The 26881-nt window shown below is 49.5% G+C and overlaps 1 protein-coding gene across 11 annotated transcripts in view; it reads left to right on the top strand.

Annotated features, from left to right (window-relative positions):
* The window catches only part of MAPKAP1 (MAPK associated protein 1), a 154569-nt gene extending 145230 nt beyond the window's left edge, over positions 1-9339 (top strand). For all 11 annotated transcript variants that reach the window (XR_010593586.1, XR_010593585.1, XR_010593584.1 and 8 more), the window contains 2 exons: positions 5234-5331; positions 8727-9339. Coding sequence is in view for 6 of the 11 variants with exons in the window: in XM_008172297.4 (XP_008170519.1) it covers positions 5234-5331; positions 8727-8852 (224 nt within the window). In the remaining 5 variants the exon portion in view is untranslated. The remainder of the gene's footprint in view (positions 1-5233; positions 5332-8726) is intronic.
* Positions 9340-26881: the final 17542 nt, after the last annotated feature.

Below are 26881 nucleotides of genomic sequence, written 5' to 3'. Positions count from 1 at the left end.
TTTGGGCAATCCTGAGTTCCACCTCAGTTTTCATAGTTCATGCAAAAACCTTTATTAGATTTCTGCCTTTGATATCATTTCTGAAAGGATAAAAACTGAAAAAATTCCCCATGTGTAAATAGCTAACACAATGTGACTTTAAAATGGTCACATGCCGCACATGCTTAATTACAGCTCTGCTTTCACGGATCCTGGGAAGGAGGCTCCCACTGTAATGTTTCCTTAAACAGATGGTAATGGAATGTAAAGGGCCTGAGTTATGGAGAAAGTGTTCTCAGAATACACAAGTCCCCAAAAGAAATGAATAAACCAGAAAAAGTACAGCTGCCTGTTTAAACTTTGTATTAGTGGGCATCATATTATACTCCGTTGTCCTCATTTACGTAACTCCTTGTCATGAGATGTACTTTACAGCAGCTATGTCGGGTGACATGTCCGTTGTTCTCACTTACGTAACTCCTTGTTGTGAGGTGTACTTTACAGCAGCTATGTCGGGTGACCTACTGGCCCACTGCAGTGAACACTGGAAGTTTTGCCATTGACTCCAGTGGGGCCAAGATTTCACCCGTAATTTCTGTTGTAGTCATTGCTTCTGAAATATGACTCGCCTTCTAAACAGATGCACCTTTCCAGGGTGGGTGACTACATCCAGTTAAATAAACTGAAGAGCTGTCCAGATTATTATTATTATTATTATTATACAGTATTGGCTTGTAGTAGCTCCTAAAGGCCCTGTCAGGGATGAAGGCACCATTGTGCTAGGCTCAGATAGTGCATAATTTTAAAAAGAGTAAAATTGGCAGTTGTTGGTAACATCTGAGCTCTGGGGAAAAAACATTTCCACTCAGAGTAAAACTGGTGAAAAATTGTTCCTCATAAAAGGGCTTAATGTCTTTTTCTGTCAAAGTGAAAAGCTTCTTTCTCTTATGTGAATGGAAGCAATATGTATTTTTCAAAGCTTTTTATACATTTTTACAAGCACAACTTGTATTTTCCAGAAATTATAGAGAAAATTTCCCAACTACTGTAAAAACTGAAATTCTTCAAAATTTCATGGTGAAATTTGACAGCATGTTTTAGCTCTAGAATGTGAACAGGATAATAGAATGTTCTTTAAAGAGAACATATGTAAATAGCCATTTGTATGAGTCTAGTATATTTTCCTCATCAAACATGAGGGGATACAATGACAATGTGGTGGTAATAGAGCTGACTTCTGTTGGGTCAAACAAGCTCTGAACATCTCCCAGTTTTGAGGGGTTGGATGTCCAGACATGAATGCTATGGCTCTTTAGTGTTTAACGTTTCATTCATTTCTCTGGGATCTCAGAAGAAGGGAAGGGAAGGCCAATGCCAGAGATCTTGGGCTGGAGCAGAACATATTCATTTCAACCATATACATTAAAGGGCAGGCAAGGCTTATTTAAAAGAATTGACTATAACCAAGCTGTTCATAGGAGGCCGTGCTATCTGAATTCTACAAGGTACAGTAGAGCTCATTTGTCTTCAGATGTTCTTTATATAGAAATATAAAAATATTGAAATTTGTATTGATCTCTGAATTACCAAGGGTGACATTAAGAGGGTTTAGAACTGTATATCACATATTTAAGTACTCTTGGAAATGGAAATCAATCCATCCCTCACAATTCATAAATTCCATCTGGCCAGAATAGTAACAAAACAAAGTGCCAGTTGATTGTTTCAATGAACTAATATTTCACATAGTGAACAGTATAATGTGGATGTGGAAGCACATAAGCATAATACTGTAATGCAACCTTCTAAAGGAATGTTTTGTAAATCACCTGTCAGAGTATATAAACCCATGGCATCACTATATTGCTGATTATACAAATACTTTCCACAAACTAGCCATTAGGTGTTTATACTAAACTTTGGCGGTAACTAGACTTGCCATTTTATTAACCACAGATAGCCCCAAATTGCTGGGGTTCCTTTTAGGGGCATGAGACCATTTTGTTTCACTCTCTCTGCAATCAGCGATGTCTCAATTGGCGCTTGCTTTCTGAAGCAGGAAATCGGGCGGCAGCCCTAACCGATGGAGCATGAACACAATGTGCTGCACCTGCAAATGCTCCAGCCGGCTGCTCTAGTGGTGCAGGCCCCGTTGAACAAGCTGTCGTGTGGTTAGGTTGCTGGCTCCACCAGATAGTTCTGGGCAGCCCATCACATTCTGTGCTGGGCTTTCTTATTAATTTTCTCTATTTCATGGAGAAGCTCAGTTCTTTTTATGGTGTTTTCAAGAGACCTTCACACCACAACATAAACTCTTTGTTCTCAGGGTAACCAATTACTTGTTTCCATCTTCACTAACGTGCCTCTTTTTAAAATATTACTGAGTGCTGCTAGTGTAGAAACAAGGTGATGCTGGGCATAAAAGCTAGATCTTTCCTCCTTGTGCTCCTCCAGGAGGACTTGGGGGCAGCCAGACATGTCTGTGGGGATGGATTGAACTCTGCCTCCTGTTACACAGCACAATAAAAGTGTTATTGACATGTATTGCTCTGTAATTGTCATTGAAAAGGATGACTCTTTAAAATCCAAAAGTAAGTGCTTGAAATAAAGTTCTACGTTCTGCTTCTGTCGGCTGTATAAATACTGCAGCTGAAAAAAAAGGAATAAATCATGTGTTTAAACAAGAGGTGAGGGGGCTAGGGAAGGTTTCCCTGTGACACTGGCCTGTTTTCAATATTTCAAGCAAGCCTATTGTCTCACTTATTCTTTTTTATTAATATTCTGCCGTATAGTATTATGGCTTATCTACTCCTGTTAATATACTGTAGGACTGCAGGGATTGAGAAAAGCACGTTGCTAGTGATTCTTTTAATTCTTCATATAATATGTAGTTTGTGCCTCTGCAATAGAGAATTGAAGTAGCAATTTAATGTTGTTCTTTCTCACCGAAGATGGGTGCGTGTGCGAGAGAGAGAGAGAAGAGATGTTGTATTTGCAGCTTGCATCTGGGCCCATTGTGCATATTCACATGTGTTTTGAGAGGAAAACAGGAGGAAAAGCCCTTAAATGGGTGGAAGGAGTTTAGGTAGTTTGAGCTGGAGACAGGGTAAAGCTCACCCCCACTCCCACCCCGTCGTTCTCAATGCAGGCTGCTCTGCAGGGAGTTCCATATACTCGATCCACTGGTGACACCATTGCTCCATCCTCAACCTCCTGAATTTCCCCCAGGAGGGCCTCCTGCGGCAGTCCCCTGCTCTCTGCACAGCAGAACGCCCCACTTGCCCTGTGTTCAGACCCTTCCGGGACCATGGGACCGTGGAGGATTTAGCTTTTAAGCAGTCTGTGCCCTCAGATTGTGTGATGGGCCAAGTGAGCAGGGGAAGAATTAATACAGGTTTTGATACATTGCAACTACTTACTGTTGTTAGTAATATTTGGTGCCTGGAGGTCCCAACCAAGCTCTGATAGAGTACAAGACGGTCCCTGCCCTGAAAAGGCCCTGGTCACGCAGCAGGTCAGTGGCAGATCTGGCAACAGAGCCCATGTCCCCTGATTGCCAGTCCATCACCTACCCACTGACCGTGCTTCCTCTCCCACCACAAAATGGGGTTGACCAATCATTTCTGCCCTGTGTTTGAGACTTGTTCAAAGGTGCTTTGAACACCCCAGAATAGTCTGTCTACATGGTCACAGCCCACTACCTGGGAGAATGTACCATTGGGACAGGAGAGAAGCAAATCTAGAATGAGACATTCCAGGTAGGCTAGTGAATTGACAGTTCCAGGTAGGACCAGTTTCGATATGTGCATTCTCAGGAGCTGCAAAGAAGCCTAGCCCATTACCAGCAGTGAATAGAGCCCTTTGGATTCTTGGCCTGTAGTTTCTGCCATATTTTAAAATTCCAGTGTGTAACATCACCTTATACCATAAAAAGCCATGAACGTTGAAAATTTACAAAGTTATATCATGTCTCCATGAATAGTGAGTGTGTAGTTGCACTCTTAGAATGTTAAAAGATGCTGAATTCAGTCCTTAGCAGTAGCCAGCCGTGAATTAATTAACATACTGATTAGCCTGTAGCTGAGACTTCCAGCATTTTTAATACCACCAAAGCTTCATTTGTCAAATGATTTAAAGTTTTTTTTAATTATTAGCCAATTTTTCAATAGAGAATTTATATTCATGATTAGTGCATCATAATGGTGCTTAATTAACATGCCATGATAAAATACTGAGGTCTCAAATTTGTTGGCCATGGTTTCCTAGCATATATCAGTTGATTTTTTTGAAGATCTGAAGAATTAGATAACGTAAATAAGATTGCAAATACGGCTTCCTCCGGGAAAGAAGTGAATTTACAGTAATGTGGCTGTTACTTTCTGGATTAGTAACTTTGACCTTTGAACTGAATAAATTAAATGAAAACTGATGAAAAAGCTTACATACAGAATGCATTGAGTTTTAATTTTGAAACCATTCATGTTCGTATGGTAAAGGACATTTTGCCCTCCTGTGAGTTCTGCCATTAGGACATCTGCCCTGTTCACATTAATTTAAAGATCACCAGCTTCCATGCCATTCCCCTAGGCCAGCCAGAGATTTGCCTACCTGCCACCAAAATGTTGCCAATTTAACCAGTAAAACTATTTTCTTTGGTTGAGCAGGGGTAAGGCCTGTCAGTCAGATGGTACATTAATAAGCATGACTAAATTTTGATTTCAGCTATCCTAGAATAAAGAGCTGTGTTTCTAACTGGGAAGATCTGTTTTGCAATATCATTGCTACAGAATTTTTTTCTTTAAAATTACAGTACTGTTTTATTTAGCCTTAAGCAGCTGGGTTTTTTATTTTTACAGTGATAACTCTGGGGTTAATTGGCCTTTTATCTTAAATATAACACTTATCTTCTACATGTGATGATTATACAGTGGGTAGTTTCATAAAGTAGTTCTAATGTGGTAATTTAACTGAAATATAGTCTAGGGCTGAATGGGACCTAACTAGCCATTTGATAGATTTTTGCATTTCCTACAGTGGGGAAATGAACTTTATTGAAAAGAGTTCAGCTGCTCCTGTAAGCCACCACTTGCCTTAAATTGAAATGACATGAGAAGCCTGTCAGCATTTCATTACTTCCTTCTGCTGTGCGGATGGTATGCTAAGATCACCATCTGTGGTTTTCTTCTGTCGAGCACACAAGCTTTGCTAAAACTTTAGAGAAGTATTGTGAACACTGTATTTTTTATCTTTCCAGGTCATGCAATATTTAAACTTACATATCTAAGTAATCATGACTACAAACACCTCTACTTTGAATCAGATGCTGCTACCATCAATGAAATTGTCCTGAAGGTGGGTATTAAAATTTAATATAATCCAGAATTCTGTGTTTTATCGTTCACTAGACATGAAAACTGAAAATATTCAGAAGGTTCTCAATGCATGTGGATAATGCAAAGCATAAGCCATGCTGAGAGGCTTTTATTTGGTTACCACTGAATTTTCTGGACTTTGTATATTGGATCCATTTTTCAGACAACCTGACAGCAGGCTAAGTCTGTATACAATATATTTTGCTATAAGCTCTGATGTAGCTAATCGTCTGGAAGACGTCAATTCTCTGTGGAGTTGGAACTGACCAAATGTTTACTTGGTTAGGTGTTTACCTTTAGATTGGTGGTGTATATTTAAATATTTAAGATACAAATTAACCCTTAAGAAACCAACCATTCCCAGATGCATGTGCCCTGAGTTTTAAATCCTTCTGGATAGGCAGGACAGACAGTGTGACTGCTAAACTTTAACTAGTTGCTTCGAATATCCTCCTCAGAATCATTAGAAAATACGTTAGTGCTAGTAGCAGTATACCCCAGTCTTCAGTAATTCCCCCCTAGAAGTTCGTTTCCCATGTGAACCAGTTTTAAATCCAAGCCACGCGGGATGTGGCCTTGTGCCCAATGACTAATTAAAAAACAATACTACCAGGCCCTTGCACTATTCTTCTGGGGCAGATATTCCTGTCTGGCCAAGGTCTGCTCAGTGTAAGTCTGGTGGGGGGAGCCAAAGGGGGTTTTAAGTGACCTTATGTTCCTCCACACTGGGGCTAGTCAGGGGGCAAGTTGTCCCAGCTTTAAAGCCTGCCTGGCTGGCCAAGAGACAGTTATGGGTGCTGAGGGTCCCGGGCATGGAGATACCCTGATCAGACTCCTTTTCTTCTCTGAATGCTGGGGGTAGAATAGGGCTTTAGGTCACGGGAGGATCCCCCTTTGCAGTGAGAATTCGCAGGGCACTGCCTCCACCAGATTTCTGGTGGCTCTGCACCCAGAACAGCACAAACCAGACATAGGGACCGAGCTGCTGTCCTGCTATGATTGTTGTTAGGGCCACCGTTTGTGTTCCAATGAAAAGTGCCCTCCGCATGGATGGGTGACTGGGAGCCTAGTCCATGTGTGGAAGGTTACAGGATTTGTCAGTAAGCTCTCACTTCAAGTACATAAGCAGAGTTGCTTAGGACTAAAGAAGTGGGTTATTTACCCACAAAAGCTGATGCCCATATAAATCTGTTAGTCTTTAAGGTGCCATCAGACTCCTCATTGTTTTTGTGACTACAGACTAACACAGCTACCCCTCTGATCCAAGAATCTACAAGCACTGTATGAACATGGAGTTTAGCTTCCCTGTCCCATGGTGAGGTTGCTAAATAGTTTATTATTATCTCCATTTTACAGGTGAGGTACCTGAGCCCACACAGCGAGCAGTTTATATAATAGAGAAACACTTCAAATTATACCTGCAATTAAATAACTGAGCAGTAGGAATCAACTTCACAGCAGTAGTGGCTTCGTTTAATACAAAGCTGGAGGAGTGCTTGATGATAGCGCTCTTTGAACTGCCTGGTGCACACACGCACCAGATGAGGAAAGCGGGGAACCCTAGCATTACTGGAAACAGGGAAGTTATTTAATAGTTACTTTCAAATAGCTTCCTGCAGTTTCTCAGTGGAGTAAAGAAAAGGAACTTCCTCTAAGTAGAAGGGGAATATTTAAACTAAACTTCCACTGCACTTCAGGCTTTTCTTAATAGCCAGTGTTAATATTATTCAAAGATTTCATGAGGACTCTAGTGGAATTCTAAACCTGGATTTGATATCAAAATAATTTTCATGGACACAGATTGGTTCCAAGTTTATGACTTCAACACGGGATCAAGCAGAGGATTGTAATTTTGGCAGGACAAACTTCTCTCCTTGCTCATGTAAGAAATGTTTCCCCAAATGCACGTCTCAATACGAAGAAAACACATTTTTCCACCCCAAATATTTTATGTTTTAAATATATTTTATCATAACCATTTGCTTTTATACTGACTTGTTATATGAGCAGGTTGATTTACTTTCCGAAACAAACCATCATAATACTGTTGGAAGCTTAAACTTAATCTTCTGCAGTCCATTATTTTTGTAGCAATTTAAAATTTTAAATGATCATTTTTATATGCTATTCCCTATGCTTAATAGTATTTTCTGTGTAAAGGTTATGGAAGTGCTAAATAACGGACATGTGATAAAGCATTTTAGTTAATACCCTAAAATATGGGTTTAACTATTTTTTGCACTAAAATTGTGAACTTTTACATTGGAATTTTTATCCCTACCTGTCTTAAATTAAACTATTCCACTCCAGAAGCCTTGATATATCCAGGAGTGTTCAGTATATTTTTGGAAGGCCAAAAGGACAGACTTGATATGGGTAAAATGAATGTCCAGGACACAGATCTTACTGAACACAATAATATATTACCTTGCTGTACCTATGTTGTAACTTGTTTATACAGAGCATTTTTCTGTTTCAGAAATAAGTTTTCGAGTTAAGCCTTTATTTCTTTCTCATTCTGCAAGCGTTAACAGATGCCGAGAAATCAGACTTTTCAAATTAGGTTCTTTACATGATCAAGTGACAAAGACTGAGGCTTTATTGACCATGAAAACTCGCTATATTTTTATGCCTTAAGCTGTAATATGCAATGAAAGTGAAACACTCTACAGTGCATAAAATTGTGCAAGTTTTAAGCCACGGCGTATTAACCAGCTAATGGCAGACCAAAGGGCATTTTTATCTTTTGATTCTTGCATTAACCTTCCATTAAAATTATCTATGTGATTATCAGAAAGCACTGGAGATAATAAATTTAGTGAATAGTAGGCTTGTTAAATATCATTTAAAAATGCTTTCATCAAGTAATATGTGCCAAAATACATGGAAAGTATGAGATTAGCTGAGTATGCAAACATCATAAAGAGAGAATGTTTTGTATTAAAGCTGATAAAACCTTTTATTGAAGCCTATTAATGTATTAGACCAGCACTGTGAGTCTTCATGACTTATTGCATTCATCTGGCAATTTGGCTAACAAGTGGCAGAACAACAGGGAGCAAGTGCTGTGAGCCTGTGCGCTTTTATTGTATCTCATGCAGTCATCCCGTCCAGGGATGGTGGAAGGCTACAAGCAGTAACATTGCACAGCCATTCCTGTAAGGTGACAAGACCAGAGGGTCAGCAAGCCCGAAATTAGAAGAGTACTTTCTTGACTATGGGGTTTGAATGTTCTTTGCTGTTCCTACCTTGTTCTTTTCATTGGTATCACTCTGGGGATGGGTTTAAGTGAATCATTGTTCAGTGATGTGAAGATTTGTGTGTTCTCAGGCCATTCCACCAGAATGAAATGAAATTTTGTTATGTGTTTTCCAGGTTAACTATATTCTAGAATCCCGAGCAAGTACAGCCAGAGCAGATTATTTTGCTCAGAAACAAAGAAAACTGAGCAGGAGAACAAGCTTTAGCTTCCAGAAGGAGAAGAAATCAGGACAGCAGTAATGTCTAGCCTGGAGCAAAAACCTGTCCGCACAATTCGAAGAAGGAGAAGCTCCCAACAGTCTGAGACAGGTGGGAGCCAGAACTGCAGAGTTCTTGCTGCCAACAGCCAGGAGCAGCCAAGGAAGAGAATCAGTAATACACAGTTTCCCATGATGAACAGATGACCCCACGTTGGTTATGGGAAGTCTCCCTTATGACAAAAACAAAGAGCCGTATCAGCCGGAAGGAGGACTGTGACACTTACAATTCCTTTGATTAGAAATGAGGAGGATGTAGGCTGGCATCGTTTAAGAACTATATTATGTACAATCACAAGGAAAGATGTGGTTACAAATGATTTCACAGCCTGATAAAGATAAATTCTATACATCAGTTATATACACACACACACACACACACACACACTCTTACTGCTTATGACATGATCAAATTTCTAAAAATGAAATGTATCCATTTTTACTATTAATAAAGGTGTAATCTTTCTCCAGGGTTATCTCCTGCACAGTTCTTTGGAGGGGTAGCGTTAAGCTACAGACTGTTGTCTCTTGTTTGCGTCCAGGGACAGTGGCGCAGTCACTGCACACAATGGATTCTTGAAGAAATGTTTATACAGCCAAGTCTGGTTTTTTTTAAGCATGTTTAGCAGCTGCATTTTTCTACTTTGAAGACGTCTTGTTGGAAGTTATTTACTTCCAGTAAACTTTGTATTTTGAAAACCATGGCAGCTTTTCTGGAATGGAATGCCAGGAATCTTTCTTCTTGGAGATGGGGTCTCCAGTAATTATGAGTGGCTGAATCAGCAGAGAAATTCCTGCTTATTGGGCTGAGTTTCTGGTCTGTCAGAGAGTTTTCACCTGAGGATTGAGAAATAACTTTACTTTTTCTTTTGTATTGACATTAGTAAACGTTTTATAAATCGAAATGAAGACTTAGTTTGTACTGGGATTTGTAACTGTTCCAGCCTTGCCCATCTCTAAAGAGTTGGATGCCATATTTCTGAGGGTAGTGGGAATTGTAGCTGCCCTTTTGTTTTCATTTTGGTTCGCCAGAAATGTCTTTTATGAATTTCTGTATGTTGTTAAAGATAAGAGCTCTGTGAACCTGTTACTCTCAATTTTGTATCAAGTGGATGCATATGGCTGTGCTAAGAACACTTGGCAGGATTCTGCATGTAAGAATGAAGAAAAGCCTCCTCCAGAAATCTGCAACACACACTGATTTCTGGTGGTTAGACCAAATATTTTTTCCATGTTCTATTGCCTTGCAGTGAGATTGACCTACAGCCAATTTAACCTGTTAGATCTCCTTTCTTTGTTTTTGTATTAAAAAATTTTCTCTCTCTGAGCCTTAATGTATAGTTTAGGAATAAACGCTAAGGCAGATAATTCTATATTTTGTCATTCATATGTTGCATTAAAGGTCTCAACTTTCTAAACTTATAGCTTGTTCCATCAGAAGAACTGTGAATGAAACCCCTCCTGGAAGAACTGTAGAAGTGTGTTTCTCCTGCAAGAATCATTCTGATCCTCCATGATAGTTGGCAGAAAAGGTCTTTCCCAACCATGTTACTTTGACTTTGTGGAATAGTAATAATGGAAGACGAATGTAAGGGACACACATCTTTTATAGTCTGGTACTTACGTTTTTAACTATTTAGATGCACAAATGCAGCAAGAGGCAGTGGAGAAAGAAATTGCAAATCATGCAATGGAAATGTCTAATTCAATTAATTTTAACATTAACTAGTTCACAAAGTGAAATGAACATGCTCTTTGTCAGCTAGTTTTAATTCTTAGAACTGAGCTGTAAAGTGGCATGCTGTAGTAAGAGAAATAGTATCACTCGCCCATGGTACGTTGTTTTTGTAACTCTGTTGTGCAAGGGCCAGTGAATCAAAATCTGTTGTCTGCCTAGATACAATTACTAGAAATAAGCATTCGGTATGGGCAGCCATTTGCTTTTATTAATACCTCAAGATGCTGAATTCATTAAAAATGTTTAAAATGTCCAAATTTTCAACCCCCTGTGTGGGTTTACAAGCACTTGTGTGCACAACGTGACAGTCTACACAGGTAAACTCCATTTGTGTCCCACTTGTGTGTTACAGTGGGGTTTGCGTGGGTGTAACTTCCCTGTAAACACACGAGAGTGAAAAGGTTGTTCTTGGAAGTTACTTGCACAAACAGGCTGAGGTCCCTCAGAAAACATGGCCCTAAAATTAAGTTCCTGGATGCCAAGCCCAAAAGGGATCATGTGATCATCCCATTTGACCTGTGTAACCTAGGCCACAGAACTTCCCCAGAGTGGCCACATTGGTCCACAGCGATCATGGCAGTATTGTCTGTGGGTTTATTTTTAGTGGAGACCCTGCACCAGCTGTACCCGTAACACCATAGAGCCGTGGCTCAGAAATCGGGTTTGTACCATTCTTGTGCGTCTGAATTGGGACAAGCTGGGAAACATCATTCTCTAGTACAGCCAATGAACATGGGAAGCAGTTAGCAAATGTTTTTGTATCCTAAAGTCCAGTCTGAACGTTGCTTAACCTCCAGCAAGCGTCAGGCCCAGACAAGCGGAGGGGGCGGCGTGGTGGTTTATGCCTCAGGATTGGAATTCTCAGACTCCCTGAAACCATAGGATCAAATCCCAGCAGGATTAAGCCATAGTCCTTAGCCATGCCAAAGCAGAGAAATGAATTCCAGCGTGTAGCTCAGGCAGATAATGCCAAGTAGATGGGCCTAGCAGCTACCTGTCAGGGCTCTGTGTAATATTCTGTTTAGTAAGGTAATTGTGTAGATCTTGGAGAGAAACTTTGCAGAAGGTGTGTGGGCAGGGGTGCGAAATCACAGCTCCGAGCAGCATGACCGTCCCAGCTTCCTTTTTGCCGAGAGACATCCTGACAAAGGCTTTTTCTAAGGTGCTGGATTGAGTGGGGAGGGCCTTCGTGGTGAGAGGCACTGACATTCTGCCCTAGCTACCTGAGAAATCCGTGTCCCTGTGCAGTCGTGACCGCCCAAGACAGCTGCGTTCCTCTACAATGAGACTTGGCCAGGGGGAGACTTGAAGGAGACAGACCTTGCACAGGAGCTGGACCTAGACTATGGAACTAGAAGAGAAGAATGACACTGGACGTCACATTTTCAGAGCTAACTGCACCACTTACTTCTTCCACTTAACTCACCCTTAATGAACACTTCACATACACACCCCCACCCACTGCACAGACACACCACACCTACTCCACTCACATGCACTCAAAAACTCCTGAACGGCTGACTCTCCTACAAGCTGGGAATGAAGAGAGGCAGAGAATGCCCGTGACTTCAGGTTTTAAGTGCATGGTAGCTACTCCAAGGGGATGGGAATGGGGATTCAGCTGGGAGCATGTGTCTGGATTCCAAACTGACTTGCTCACAGTTATAAATTCACTTTAGAAGCATCAGAGCCAACGTAACTCAGGACCTGAAGCTGTAAGCTGTACGCCCTCCCTAGCTGCAGGAGACCTCACCCTCTCCTGCCAAGCAAGCATTTCTGCTTTTACAGCTTCGGAAAGAGTTAAATCAGGACTCGTGATTGCAATGTGCGCACAGCTGAACACACATCCATCACAGACTGGTCTTTCCCTGGTCGTTGCAGATTTAATTGATTCAGATGGGCATTCAAGTGGGTCAGAAAAGCAAGCTGTTCATTCTATGCCTTGTTACTAGGTTTAGGCAGAATAGTGTAGCTGCTGACTTGTGACAAGGATGACTTCTCGCTTAAGTACGTTGGTATTTATTGGGTGCAACATGATTATTATTTTTTATTACTGTCTGTTCTCAAAAGTGCTCAACCTACTTGTGTGTGCTAAGCTTGCACACCCAGGAGGTAACATTTACCCCTTCCAAAAAATCACTTGCACACACACGTGACAGTGCTTAAGCTGCAACTGCACGTATAAAGTTGCATGTTCACAAGTAGAAGGATGTCATATTGGAATTGCCCCTTTTGAGTAAGACCCTTACAAGGTAATCGTTTGTTGCATCACTATCTGTAAGCAGTACCTCCAACTGACAATGAAACAATAGATTTGTCCAGGTGAATAGGGCTCACCAGATCACTACAGCCATGCTGATGAAGCATGCCAGCAGTGGAGTTTAGTCATGTCCAAGACAGTTCATATATAGCTTTTTTTAAGTCTTTTTCCTTTTGCCTGTGTGAGCAACACAAATACCTAATTCTTGTCGAAGGAAACATTGATTCTTAGTGATGAGGAAGGGTCTGCCCTGCTTGTCCTAGGGAAAAGAGGACAGAAAAGCCAGTAGATGTTTGTGGATGTCGGAGTCCTGTTCCCATCTCAGTAATCCTGCCTTTGCTGCTTTACAGTTATCGGTCTGCCTTGGAGGAATGTCTGGTTGCCCACCTGGCAATACGTGATTTTTTTTTTTTTTTTTACAATTGCATGAATTGCAATGTCCCAGAATGCAAGACAGCTTCACCCGACTGGCCCAGCCTGTAGCCCCAAGGCTGCATTATCCAACTGGTTTCAGCCAGCAGGGAACCCATTTTCCTGATTATGCTTTGGGAAGGTGTAGCTGGGTTGGCTTGCACATTTGTCCATGCATTTGACATGGTCATTTGGGTGTATTTTCAGATGGTGTTTTGGCATCAATTATATTGTTTATCATCAAAAGAAAAGCCTTGGGGTAGCATCTTGCAGATTCTGTTCATCAGTGGGGATAGGTGGAATTGTGCAAACTGTTTTACTTCATAACGATTCTTCAAATGGTTCTGTCCCCCCACTGGCGTGCCAGCTTCTCAAGTGACGTGCAACCAACTTCTTGTTTTCCCAGTGATGAAAGATTCTCCTTCCCAGCATTTAACTTTGGCTTTGTGCATTGTGCTGTATCTGCCCTCTCTGTGTTCTCACGTGCAGTGCTGCTAGGGTGATAGATAGGTGGTTCCAGATGCAAATGGCTTGAAATACCCACAGCATCTTGCAAAAATAAGGTGACCAGACGTCCCGATTTTATAGGGACAGTCCCGATTTTGGGGTCTTTTTCTTATATAGGCTCCTATTACTCCCCACCCCCGTCCCAATTTTTCACGCTTGCTGTCTGCTCACCCTATGCAAAAATGATCATGAGCATAAAAGTGCTCTCAGCTTTATCAGCTGACAAAGGGGCAGGGGAAATGTAGATGAGCAGAAACTGGATGAGTCACCTGAAGATGAGCATGGCCAGGCGTGTGACACAGTTGACATTCCTGCCACATCATCCTTGAAGGAAGGTTGCGGCTGGTGCAGAGACATGGCATTGAAAGTTAAGCCTTCGTATATACCACTTTCATCTGCTGGGCACAGCGTATCAAGCAAGCAGCAGCAGCATTAGACAAATGGATACCTCGAGCTGGCCTGTGATCAGTGTTGTTCAGAATTCATTAGGGGTGAAATCCCCAGCCCTGGGTAAAAAGCCAGCACAAGCCCTATGTGCTGCTTAAAGCCTGAGGAACTCAACTGGGCCTGTGGTGGCCCTCTGACCAGGGCTGGATTTCACCCTGTAGCCCTGGTAGTATCTCGAGCTCTCCCACCAGATAGTGCTTGCTGCTGACCTTCTTTGGACTAAATACTGGCTGGCTTTAGGGACTAGCGGAATTTTTGCTCACCCCAAAGCTGTTAATCAGCGGGTGGCCTGTACTTACCTGGGGACAGCTCTGGTATCCATCCCTGAGTTCTGGATGTCCGGTCCTGCGGCAGGAGAGCTTTCTTCATTTGTGTGTCAAGGCACCAGGGATCTGATCCACTACAGCTGAAAACTTTTTGTCCAAATATCCTGCGTCTAAAATTGGGGGACGTATCCCAGGCATTCTGGGATTGAAGAGCTGGTTAGATTTCAGAGACTCATAGATTCTAGGACTGGAAGGGACCTTGAGAGGTCGAGTCCAGTCCCCTGCCCTCATGGCAGGACCAAATACTGTCTAGACCATCCCGGATAGACATCTATCTAACCTACTCTTAAATATCTCCAGATATGGAGATTCCACAACCTCCCTAGGCAATTTATTCCAGTGTTTAACCACCCTGACAGTTAGGAACTTTTTCCTAATATCCAACCTAGACCTCCCTTGCTGCAGTTTAAACCCATTGCTTCTTGTTCTATCCTTAGAGGCTAAGGTGAACAAGTTTTCTCCCTCCTCCTTATGACACCCTTTTAGATACCTGAAAACTGCTATCATGTCCCCTCTCAGTCTTCTCTTTTCCAAACTAAACAAACCCAATTCTTTCAGCCTTCCTTCATAGGTCATGTTCTCAAGACCTTTAATAGTTAGCAAGAGGAACTCAATGCAATTGCTAAATGACTTGCTTTTTCTTAGTCATAAAACAATTAGCTAAGAAAATTCACTAAGTGTGTCTGATAAAATATCTGAAAATGTTTGTGTTGCGCCCTTAAGATGGCTAAAGCATTTATCTAAGAGATTTTCAAAAGAATAAAAAAAACTAATGAATACGTGATCCGTGGTGTATTCCTGTTCGTAGCAGAGCAACATCTGGGCTCTGGTGACCGCAGTGTCCCATAGGTTGAACAGTGGTAGTGACTAATACGTGTGCGAAATCTGATCTGTACAGCTGTCGTGCCAAAGGATTCTTCACGTAACACAATCGCTAATGAGCCCTCTGCTTCAAATCGGATGGATACACTTTGTGCTTACTTTAATTTCCATCTTATCTGAAAGTATCTGCAGTTGCACATTCAGATCAGTCTAAGGGTGCATCTACATTGCAATAAAACACCCACCGCTGGCCCATGTCAGTGACGTGGACACGCAGGCCTGGGCTGTGGCGCTCTAACATTGCAGTGTAGGTGTGATGCTCAGGCTGGAGTCTGGGCGCTGGGGCTCTCCCCCCTGGCGGAGATGCAAGGCGGCGGGGGGGACGCTAGCTGACTGCTAGAGATTTCTACTGCAAGGCAGCACAGTACCCAAAAGTGTGAATAGGCAGAGCCATCTCAAAGGACTCTGGGTACAAGTACCCTTCGTTTGCCCTTTTCTCTACTGCCCTCGCCAGCCACGTTAGAATGTGGGTGCTGGATTACCTTGACATTTTCATTAGAGCCAAGATTAATTATACTGTTGTTTAATGACCTAGAGGCATACAAATTGGTTACTTCAGTGTCTTTGCATGTGGCTGGTGCTTCCGGATTCCCCTGGGAGAACCCAGCTGTCAGGCTGCTTCCCACTGCCCTTCCAGCCACACATTCCAGTGGGAATAACTTCTGCTCTGCTGCCGTGCAGCCCGGCCGAAGGGCCTCTCCCCCCATCCCCTGGGCCTGGAAATGCAGCTCGGTGACATCAAGCCTCCTCCGCCCGCCCCCCCCCCCCCCCTTGCCAACCAGCATCTCTGGGAAACAAAAGGACAGTTAAGGCTGCAGACCAAGCGAAGGGTTAAGCTCTGTCACGTTTCATTCTTGCCACACACCTCTGTTTAAATGCGAAATCTCACTAGGGTGTTCGCTATAAAAACCCTAAGCATGATTTGTGAACTCTCCCAGCCTTGGTAATCTCATCAGAGTAATGGGATTATATTTCAAATCACCATGGCCTGTTCATTACACGTTTAAACTCCTTTGACAGAGGAAAAGTTAAATAAAATACGCTCGCCAGCCCTGGCTGACTTTCCTAGCTATCTCCTGATTACACAAACAGATGCTGAGCTCCAAAATGAAAAAATAATGTGCTCATTTATTCATTTTTCTGACAAGTCACAATAGATTTTTAACTACAAATGAGTGACCTCCCCTAGGTGTGGAAGCGAAGGGGTTCCCGTGCGCTCAGACTGCGGCATGCTGCAGAAAGGTAATGGATTCTGAAACAGGCTATTCAGAATAAAATGTCGCAAGTGGTCATTTCCCAGCCGCAAGTAGCAAAAAGGTGCCGCTGAATCCCCGGCGGCTGCTGCCTGATGAATTTCCCTGAGGAGCTGATGAACAGCACTTGCATTCCTACTCTAGCTGCCATTGTCGCTTTGGTGAGCTGTTACTGGCTATGCTGGAGGAGCTCGCGTGAGCCTGCCCTGGCGGCTGCATTGCAAAGGCCCCAGAGGCGTTGGGACCCAGTTGGCCGATGCTAGGTAATGGACGGCAGCATGGCTAGCACCATGTCCTCGGCTGTCTGATAGCAACTCCCACCACTGCTGGCAGAGAGCAATATCTGGGAGCCAGGGTGGAGAGAACAGGTTTCCATGCTGCTTTGGAATGAACAAGAGAGCGTCCTCAGAGGGGGCCGTACGTCCCCTGGGACAGGCTGGTTTCAGTCTCACAAGATGAACTCATTCTCCAGCACCCACTTCATCAGAACCAGCCATCGCTACCTTGCTGGAGCGCCCAGCTCCGCTCGCTGCCTTGGGTTACGCTCTAGCGCCTTAAAGAATCAACTCATCAGCAATTGTCATTCTGGGGGGATGGAACTGCCATGGCTTCTGTCTCTCGAGCTGTCTGCTGGGGCGGTGTCACGCCCCCTGCCCACGTGGGGCCAGTTTGCAGAGGCATGAAGCAATGATCCGAGTGGCATTGGGCAGCATGAAGTGACATCCTGCAGGGACACACTAGGACAGGCAGGCACAGAACTAGGGTTACCATGTTGCAGTCATGGAAAAATAGGACACTCCAAGGGGCCCTGGCCCTGCCCCAACTCCGCCCCTTCCCTACCCTGGCCCCGCCCCAACTCCGCCCCTTCCCCAACGTCCCCGCCCCAACCCCACCCCCTGCCCTGAATGCTCCACCCCCTGGTCCTGCTCCTGCTCCTCCCCCTCCCCTGCTTCGAATCAAATATTCGCGGGAACTTGAAACAGGCAGGCAGCAGGTACGCTGGGGCGGCGGCGGCCAGCTTTGCCTGCAGAGAAGCTGACTATGGGGATTGCGGAGGGAGCTATGGTGCTGAGCACCCCCCTCGCCGGGCCCCCCAGGTGGGGGGTGAGGTGATACCCCACGTGCCCTGGGCTGCGCCGAGCCCGGGTCCCTGTCCCTTTAAGAGCGGGGCCGGGCTGAGCTGAGCCGGCGGGGGGTGGCTATGCCGGAGCCTGGGCCGCGAGCCCCACTCGTCTCCTGCACCAGCTCCGGGCGGGGCTTTGCTGCGGCTCCCCCAGGGCCGGGCTGCCCCACGGTAGGGGCGGGTTACTTGAGGCAGGGCAGGACCCAGTGGGGTCAAGGCTGAACAGGCCCGGCAGGGCGGTGTGGGGGCTGCTGGAGGGGGGAAGCTGGGGGAAGGGATGGTACGACCTCAACCCCCTGGGGCTGCCTGCCCTGTGGAGGAGGCAGAGGGGCGCAAGCCGCAGCAGGACCCCAAACCCCCCGGGGGAGGGGATCTGGGGCCAGCCCGGGGAGGCAGGAGCAGCCCCGGGGGTGCTGGGCGCGTACAGGGCAGAGCCCCAGCCCCGCGGCGGGCAGTGCTGCAGAGGAGGAGCCCGTGCCCCCTGGCGGGCGAGGGGAGCCCCAGGCAGGGGGAGCCAGGCCGCCCGCACCCACCTCTCGCGGCCGCTCCATGCTGCTCCCAGTACCGCTTTCCGCCAGCGCGGCTGCCCTGTCAGCCACTTTTAGGTCTTTAAATAGCCGTCCGGGGGGAATTTGTAAAAGGCTAAAAATGTCCGGGATTTCCCCCCGGACGGCTATTTAAAGACCCAAAAGCCGGACATGTCCGGGGAAACCCAGACGTATGGTAACCCTAACAGAACCCTCTGGGCCGCGCCACTGGACGGGTCTTTGGGCAATAGCTGGTGGAAACCTGCAGTTGAGCGTCCCCAGCCCTTGGCCAGCAATGAACAGCGGCTGCAGGCTGGAGAACAACTCACTTCTCGCAGGGTCTCTTCCAGAGTGTGATCTCAGCCTCGGCTCCACTCCGGGAGGTCTGGTCAGCGGGGCACCGAGTGCCCGCTTGCAGGGAACTGCAGCCAGGGGTGCAATCCCAGATGGCTCGGCCAGCGGCTGCTCAGGTCGCTGCGGGCTGAGTGCGGCGTGTTACTACCTGGCCGGACCGGCCCCTACACTGCTCAGTGCAGAGCTGGCTGGAGAGAGCCAAGGCTCTTGCAGAACCACAGCACCAGCGTGGCCTGTGGGTGAGCTCTGTTCCTTGGTATATCGACCAGCCCTTGCCAGGCTCTCCCTGGGGCGGGGCAGCTCCCGGTCCCTGCCTGGGCTTGGCCCAGCTCTCAGCACTACCCACGTGCACCGGGGGCCTCATGGCTCCTCTGGTTCCCAGCAGCCTTGCTGTGCGCAGGGTCACACTGCTAATTAAGACTACTGGTAACGAGAATGGGCCAGCTAGGGTGACCAGATGTCCTGATTTTATAGGGACAGTCCCGATTTTGGGGTCGTTTTCTTATATAGGCTCCTATTACCCCCACACCCCAGTCCCGATCTTTCACATTTGCTGTCTGGTCACCCTAGCGGCAGTGGTTCGGTATGAATGTTCCCTTAGCACTGCTGCTGGCGCGCAGCCCGTGGAGAGGCCAGGTGCAGACAGCAGAACATGCTGGTTCTGTTTGCAGGACTAATGGCCAGCTCGGGCCCGGGGTCCCAGCGACTGGGAGGGAGGCGGGGGCAGGGCAGCTGCCCTGCAGTTCCTTTCCATCCCCCAGAAGCAGGGCAGGGAATGTGCACCCCCCCCTCCCCCCGCCCTAGTACAGTGCAGGCCCTGCCGCGACTGACCCCTGGGCACAGCTTGCTCAGAAACTGCCCTGGCCTGTGCACATCAGGGGGCCTGTGCCCCAGGGCGCAGTGAAGCTGCCCTGCTGGGGATGATGGACAGCGCTGATCCCCACGGCGCGCCTGCCCCCATTCCAGGGCTGGGTGCTAGGAACAAGCCGGAGCTGTAGCTCCCATCTTCCCTGGGCCAGTCACCCTGCAGAGCTCGCCGGGCTGCAGAGGGGGCCAGGCCCTGCTCCCCTCTCGCTCACCATCTGACTGCCCTGGGTGCACGCACAGGGAGAAAGGAGGGGCTGGGGCCCAGCCGGGTGCTGCCCCTCTCAGCCCTGCCCAAAGGACCCTTCCCCCCTCCAGGATCCTTCCCGGGCTCCATATTTACAACGGGCTCTAGTGGGAAATCTGGGGGGGTTGAGGACTCGGGTTCTCCGTGTGCCGTGAAGGAGGCGTGCTTGGCTCATGGGGGCCGTGGGCCCCCCATGGGCTCCAGGGCTTTGTGCTGAGCGGCCGCAGGCGGGAGCTTCAGCTGTGCTGAGATTCCTGAAGCCCAGAGACCAACTCCCCGGGAATGAGCCAAGTTCCGAGAGCCACTTTCAGCCTGTGCCCCGGCAGCGCTCTGGACGAGGCTCCGCGCAGCAGCTCCTTCAGCCCGTGGCGATGCAGAGCTACACGCTGGCCGTGGCACGGCATGGGGGAGGGGGATCAGCTCCCACTCGTCTCCTCCCAGCCACGCTCCGGCCTGCGCCCTCCTCTCCTCAGCCCCACGGGAGCTCCAGGCCCGGCTCTCCTGTGCCCAGCACCCACCAGCAGGGCTCAGTGCCCAGCAGCGGCCAAGGGCCACATGCACAGTGGGGGACAGTGCTAGAAAATCTGCCCCAAGTCAACCCCCTCTCCAGTGGCTGCAGGGCCCCCGAGGAGCCCCTGGAGATGGGCGCGGGGCAGGGGAAGAGAGACAGACAGCCGTCCAGAGACCTGTTCCTCCCCACGCCCCAGCTCCAATCCTGGATTCAGCCCCCAGGCCACATAAACACCCCCCACGTCAGCCCTGTGGGTTGGGGGCGCTGGGTCCTGCCTCTCAGTGCGCCCGAGCCTGTGATCTGCCAAGCGTCAGACACTAGCCAGCGTGTTTTGTTCTGCTTTGTGTGTAACCAGACCTGGCTCTTTCCCCTGCTTCAGCATTTACAGCTCTGCTCTTCGGGGGGGAGGGATAGCTCAGTGGTTCAAGCATTGGCCTGCTAAACCCAACGTTGTGAGTTCAATCCTTGAGGCCGTTTGGGGCAAAAATCTGTCAGGGACAGTACTTGGTCCTGCTAGTGAAGGCAGGGGGCTGGACTCAATGACCTTTCCAGGTCCCTTCCAGTTCTAGGAGATAGGTAGATCTCCATATTAACGAGAAGCCTGGTTGGGTTTTATCACAAAGCCATCCTCGCGCTAGGTACTGAAGTGTGAGGCTTCAGCAAACCGAACGGGCTGGCGTGTGCTCTGGCTCTGGGAACGTCCAGGGAGAGGGACTGGGTGCTGCAGGGGGGCCTCTCTGGGGCCCTCAGGACCTGCGAGTCACTGACTGGTACCTGCAAGGCAAGGGTTAGACTGGCAGAGCCGAGGGGTTTGCTGGCGATAGGGCTTAGCAGCACCGAAGCTCTCGCTTGCTGAGGCAGAGGGGCCGGGTGTCCTGAACAGAGCACCGCACCTCTAGGCCAAAGACCCCCAACTGCAGGGGCTGCTCTGATAACTAGGATGGGCTGTTGTACCACTGGGTCATGGCCGTGCTGAGGGCTCACTGCAGCAATCGCCCACCCGTCTACATGCTGGAACTAGGGGGGCTGCAGCTGGAAGTGGTTTCCATCATACGCAGAGTTTACAGTTTGGTTCAGTGGCTCTCAGCACACCCCCCCATACAAATTGTCCCCATGTCTGTCCGTCCCCGTCCCCCAGCACAGCCTGCTGCGCAGCACGTCCCCCCCACCGACCAGCCCGGCCTGCTGCAGAGCACGTGCCCCACACACCAGGGGAGGGACAAAGAGACTCTCTGCCTAGGTCTTCAGGGCTGCAAGGCCAGGGGACAGTTCAGGTCAGACCTTGTCTTTCTGGCCCTGGAGGGGCCTGTGGGCCTAGATCAGAGCTTATGGGCTCTTGACTGCAGAGTGACAGAGTGACTGGCAGCCAAATGGGTCCCTGACAAACCCACTCCCATAGGCACCCCATGAACCTCCCTTGGGGAGGTCCCCCCAGCCCTGCCCATTCTGCCCAAGGCCCTGCCCCTCCCCCACCCCTTCCACCCTCCCTCCCCCAGTCTCTAGGCCCCCCCCCCCACCAGAGGAGCCCTGGCCAAACCGCCCTGACCCTCGGGCTGCCGGCCGGCCCAAGCTGAGCCCTGCGAAGGGGCGCAAGCCGGGGCCGTGGCCGGGGGTAGGGGAGGTTTAACCTCCCCAGCCTATGAGCCCCACCGCCCGGGGGGGCCTGCTCCTCTGGCCCCCGTGATTCTAGCAGAGCCTCAGGTGGCTGGTCGCCGGCACAGGATGAAGACAATTCGCCTGGAACCCGCCAGGGGCGTGAGCTGGCTCTAGCAGGGGGCTTGTGTGTTACAAACAAGTGGGGAGGAAACCGAGCACGGGCCGCTGTGGCGCCGGGAGAGCTGCTGCCGGTGTAACTCAGTCTGTAGCAAACTAATGGGGTTTCACATCCTCTCCTCCCCCACTCTCACGCCATCACTTGCGCGCCTCTGGTGCCATTGCCTGGTAATCGCGTCATGTGCCGGGCTGTGCTGCCCCCTCCCCTGGGATACGAACCAGCAGCCAGCGGTAAAACACAGGCCGTGGAGCAGCAGCAAAGTGAGACATTTGGGCGGCAGAGAGGCACGCATGCCACACGGCTGCATGAGAGCACGTACATGCACCAAGCACGGCACAGTCACAGCCCTGTCCCCAGTGCCAGGTGCTGCGGGGGCCGGGGCTGAGCTGTCCCAGGAGCTGCTGGGGGGCGCTGGTCCGTGCACCCCACGGCAATCTGTCTGTGCAGGAGGCTGTGCCTGCACCTGGCGTGAGCATGCGGGAGAACCAAGGCACTGTCTACCCCCATCCCTACCCCGCACACTGTGCCCTGACCGGTGCTCATTCCCTGGGGGCTAGGCTATCCCCAGCCTCCAGACAGCTCCGTGCATGCCCGCTGGGCTGGTGCAGTGCAGGGCGCCCAAAACTGGGCCCCGCAAACCCATTTCACAGGGGAGTCACCAGCTGGAAACAAGTCTCTGTCGCTGCTGGCCTGGCGATGGCGGTGAAAGAGTCTGGTCCTGAGTCTTGCCTGCCCTCCACTGCTTCACACCTGGTACTGCCCCTGCCGGCAGCAGGGTTACTCCTGCTTCACACCCGGAGGAGCAGGAGCAGCCCAACCCTCTCGTCCCAGTAACAGTCGCCTGAGCACCTGGTCAGGCCACAAAGTCGCCACTTCTGCGCCAGGGCCCACAGCTGGAGCGTGCGCGCTGGGGAAAGGTTGGGCATGCCAGAGGCTGGCCCTGCTAATGCAGCGGCTGGTCTCCTAGAGGAAAGCTGGCTGAGAGCAGGCCTGTGGGTGGGTCTATTTAATGCCTGACCATGCTGGTTCTGCACAGCAAGGAGCTTTGTTCCCGTTGCTCCGTGGCTGCAGAGCGCTGAGTCGGGGACAATCTGAGCGGGGAGTGGGGGGCTGGCTGAGAAGTGCTGCAGCTTGGCAGAGAGGGGGGCTGGGTTTGAAGCAGGGCGTGGTGAGCTCGGCAGAGCCAGACAACACCTGCAGGTCCCAGGAACGTGAGTTTAATGATGCTTGGTGCCGTGGTACCCGTGGCATAGACGAGACATTCATCTCCTTGGGACTGCCCCTTTAGAGAAGTCCAAGCCTCTTGCCCAGGCCTAGTAATAAACAAAGCCCTGGCTCTTAGGAGCTGGGTGCCGGGTGCTGCACATGCCTCAGACATGGCTGCTCTCACGTCAAGGCATTCTTGGGCCCTCTTAGGCAGCTGAAATGCCAGATAATTAGAAATACACCGGCAAACACCACTATTGTCAAGAGAATGCAATCGCATACAGTAATGAAGCAATTATTAATGAGCAACTGCAAGGTTGTCATTAATTTATGTTTTTAAGGACCACAGACTAAGGCAAGTGAAATGTGAACGCAGCGCTAGGCGGCAAAGATTTATAAACATGCAGAGCTAGGGGTTATTAGTTATGTATTTCGTATTGTCTTTCTTTTCCAGAGTTAATCCAATGCCAAGAGGGACTTCAAGAGCTCATTACTTCTGGCTCCGAGGAGTCAGGGCGGCTCAACCATACGCTCCACCTCCCCCTTCGCTCCAGGTCACTCAGGATCTGTATCGCTCGGCCTGTACACGGTGGTGTGCAGGAAAAAAAAGCCCCATCACCGAGAGAAACACGTGGCCTAAAACCTGCCTCTCACAGCCTTCCATTTTACAGGCTTGGAGCAGGCTGGCTGCAACCAGCACTGGGGAGGTGAGTTTGGCACTTCCTATACGTTGTCACGAGTGAATGCCTGACTAGGAGGCAGGGGAACAGACACACGCACATAACTGATCTCATTTTCCTCGTTTGCACGTATCCAGCGGGCTGGAGTAGGGGCTGGGGAGGCTGCAACAGAAAACATGCCATGTGGACTTGCAACTAAACATCTAAGGAAGGGCCCAGGTGTGATGTGCGGGTCAGGCCTCACGCCAGTGCCCAGCGTTGGCGCTCCCGGCACACGTTGCCGCACCGAAGGGCATGCAGCACGAATGCAGCTCTCAAATCCAGCTCCATTCAGCAAACAATCCCTGTGAAAAAATCCCCCTGCAAGACAGTGAATACCGCTGGGAAGGCCAAGAAATTCAGCAGAGCAGCTCTCAGGAGCCCCACCAAACTTTCCAGCTCCATGGCACCGGTACTGAAGGGTTATGTTAGACACACCCTACCGGAAACTGCATCAGCCCTGCCATAGCTTTCCACCGGCCCTGTAACACACGGGCCCCTGAGAAATGTGTCCAGGTAGGGAGTGTCTGAAAGAGACCAGCCTGGTGCCCGCACCAAAGGCTGGTCTCCTCCCCCTGGACGGGCACTGTCGCCAAAGGATCTTGTTCCACCTTCATCGAAACAGGACGATCCTGCTGCACTGTCCCCCCCACCAGCTGAACGTTCGTTGGGGCCTTGAGCTCCCGCAGCAAGGCCAGCCCATGGTCGGGGCCCAGCAGAGCCTCTAGGAAAGTATTAGGAATGGCAGGTTAGCCAAGGAAACAGGCAGCACGTGAGTGTGCAGGGACCCAGCCAGGATCAGCAGCTGAACTCAGGTCCACATGCTTTGGTTCCTTTATTCCTCTTCCGTTACTGGACACTTGTGTCTTTATGTTGCTTGTCTGTGCATCTGAGGTAGGCAAACGGCTTCTCCCCGGAGAGGGGGAGCAGCCCCTCCATGGAGACTGAGCTAATGAACCAGTCACCTGGCAAGCGCACAGCACACCGTTCCAGACGGAGCCCGGAGCCGCAGCTCCGCCTGACACGCTTGGTATTGCCTTCGCCCAGGGGAGAACGGTGCTGGCTCCAGCCTTTCCCTCCTGCATCCTTTGTCAGCCCTCATTACCTGCAGAACTGTCACCCGGCGCCTGCACGCACACCCCACGGCCAGTGGGCTGTTTGCTTCTCCTCTAGACAAAGTGGTGCTTTGCTTGAAGGCCAATGTGCTGCCTGGAGGGGAGAGAGGCGGCCTCAAATCTTCCAGCCTCGATGCCTTCCCCAAGGGTCCCTGTTCCTCACACGCAGCCCTTTCCCCATTTGATGAGCCTGGGGCCAACCCCCCCCCCTCCCCGGCCCTGGTCTCTAGAATTAAACCAGAGCGTGAGATTTTCCATTTGACAGACGCTCTTTGCCCAGCACAGGGCTGTCTCACGCCCTGCTCTCAGCACGGGGCGGGGACCCAAGGCACGTCCCACTGAGGACGGGGTAGTTAGTCACTGAGCGCACGGCAGGGGAGGTTTTGGAGAGAGGTCCCATAACTAATGGCTTGAGGCTTGGCTCAGCCTGGGAGCTATTGGAGCCGGCGAATACATCTCCAGCTCAAGGGAGCAGCAGTGCTGAGTGAAGAGAGGTCACATGGGCCCTAGAAACACCTGAAGGAACTTAGAGCCCTGAGGTTCTTTGCTGGAGTCTCAGGCTCAGAGCAGAGCAGGGCTGCAGGAGCAGCTTGGCGCCCGCACAGAAAGTCCGTCACTGATGCTGGAGCAAGGCAGGGAGGCTGCAGTGCTGGGACAGGCCAGAGGCACTGGGGGCGGGGGGGAGGTTCCCGCGCTGCCCCAAGGCACTTGCCGGGACAGGTTAAATGGTGTGCTCAGAAGCGAGTCCCATCAGCCGCCACAGTCCGACTCGCTGGGCGTTAGTCCCCAGTGTCAGCCCCTTGCGCCCGCGCTCTCACGGGGCAGGGCCTGTGCTCATAGGCCACTGGGCAGAAGGCCCCATAGCCAAGCCCAGGCCAGCCCAGAAGCCCTGCTCTGCTCACCCCTTCTCCTCCCCCGCTCGCCTTGGTGCCCTGGCCGTGGTGCTGAATCTGGGCAGGCGCCTTCCCCCCAGTTATAAGGGGCCGACAGCGCCTGGGTTTCCTGTTTATAGATCAGATCTGCAGGCAAAAGGTAAAACGCCGTTGGTGCATGGGAGCCTTGCCCTGTGCAGCTGGGAGCGAGACAGAGCCATTGGCAAATCCTCAGCCAGTGCGGGCACCAATCTGGCCATACAGCTCTGCCAGGGCAGTGTAACCCCAGCCTGTGCGCGCCCCTGCTCTTCCAGTGCCCCGCGGCTGGCCCTGCAGCCCTAACACCCCTTGAGCAGGGCATGCCAGCCAGCTAGCGAGAAACCACCAGGGACTAGACGAGAACCCGGCCAAAGCCTTGCCCCGTAGGCTGCTCCATGGGCATTGCAGAGAACCCCACTGCAGTCCCAACCTCCTCCCATCCCCTCGCTGTGGGTCTCAGCCGTGTCCCCAGCCTTCCAGCTGGGTGTTGTTCATCCCAGCACTGGCCCAAACCTCCTCTAACATCGAGGGCTGGACGGTTCATTCTGGGGAACCCCATCAAACCTGCTCGAGCGGCTGCCATGCCAGAAGTTAGCATGTAAGTAGCTACCTGCTCCTGCCTACCCCCCACCCACCCGCAGCACCCGGGTCCCCTCCGCGTTCGTCATACGTGGCATGTGCCCGGCAGTGAGGCTGATGGCCCCGATGCACAGGGCCTGGCCCTGTTACGGGCACTGCGCCGGCTGCAGAGGCAGGCGATGGACTCATGAGTGACCAGCGCTCAGGGACCCTTGGCTAAAGATGGACTGAGGAGCTAAAGAGGGAGATTTTTGTTTT

The sequence above is a fragment of the Chrysemys picta genome, chromosome 18, assembly GCF_011386835.1.
Source record: "Chrysemys picta bellii isolate R12L10 chromosome 18, ASM1138683v2, whole genome shotgun sequence".
NCBI lineage: Eukaryota > Metazoa > Chordata > Testudines > Emydidae > Chrysemys > Chrysemys picta.
This window is presented reverse-complemented; position numbering and strand designations above follow the sequence as displayed.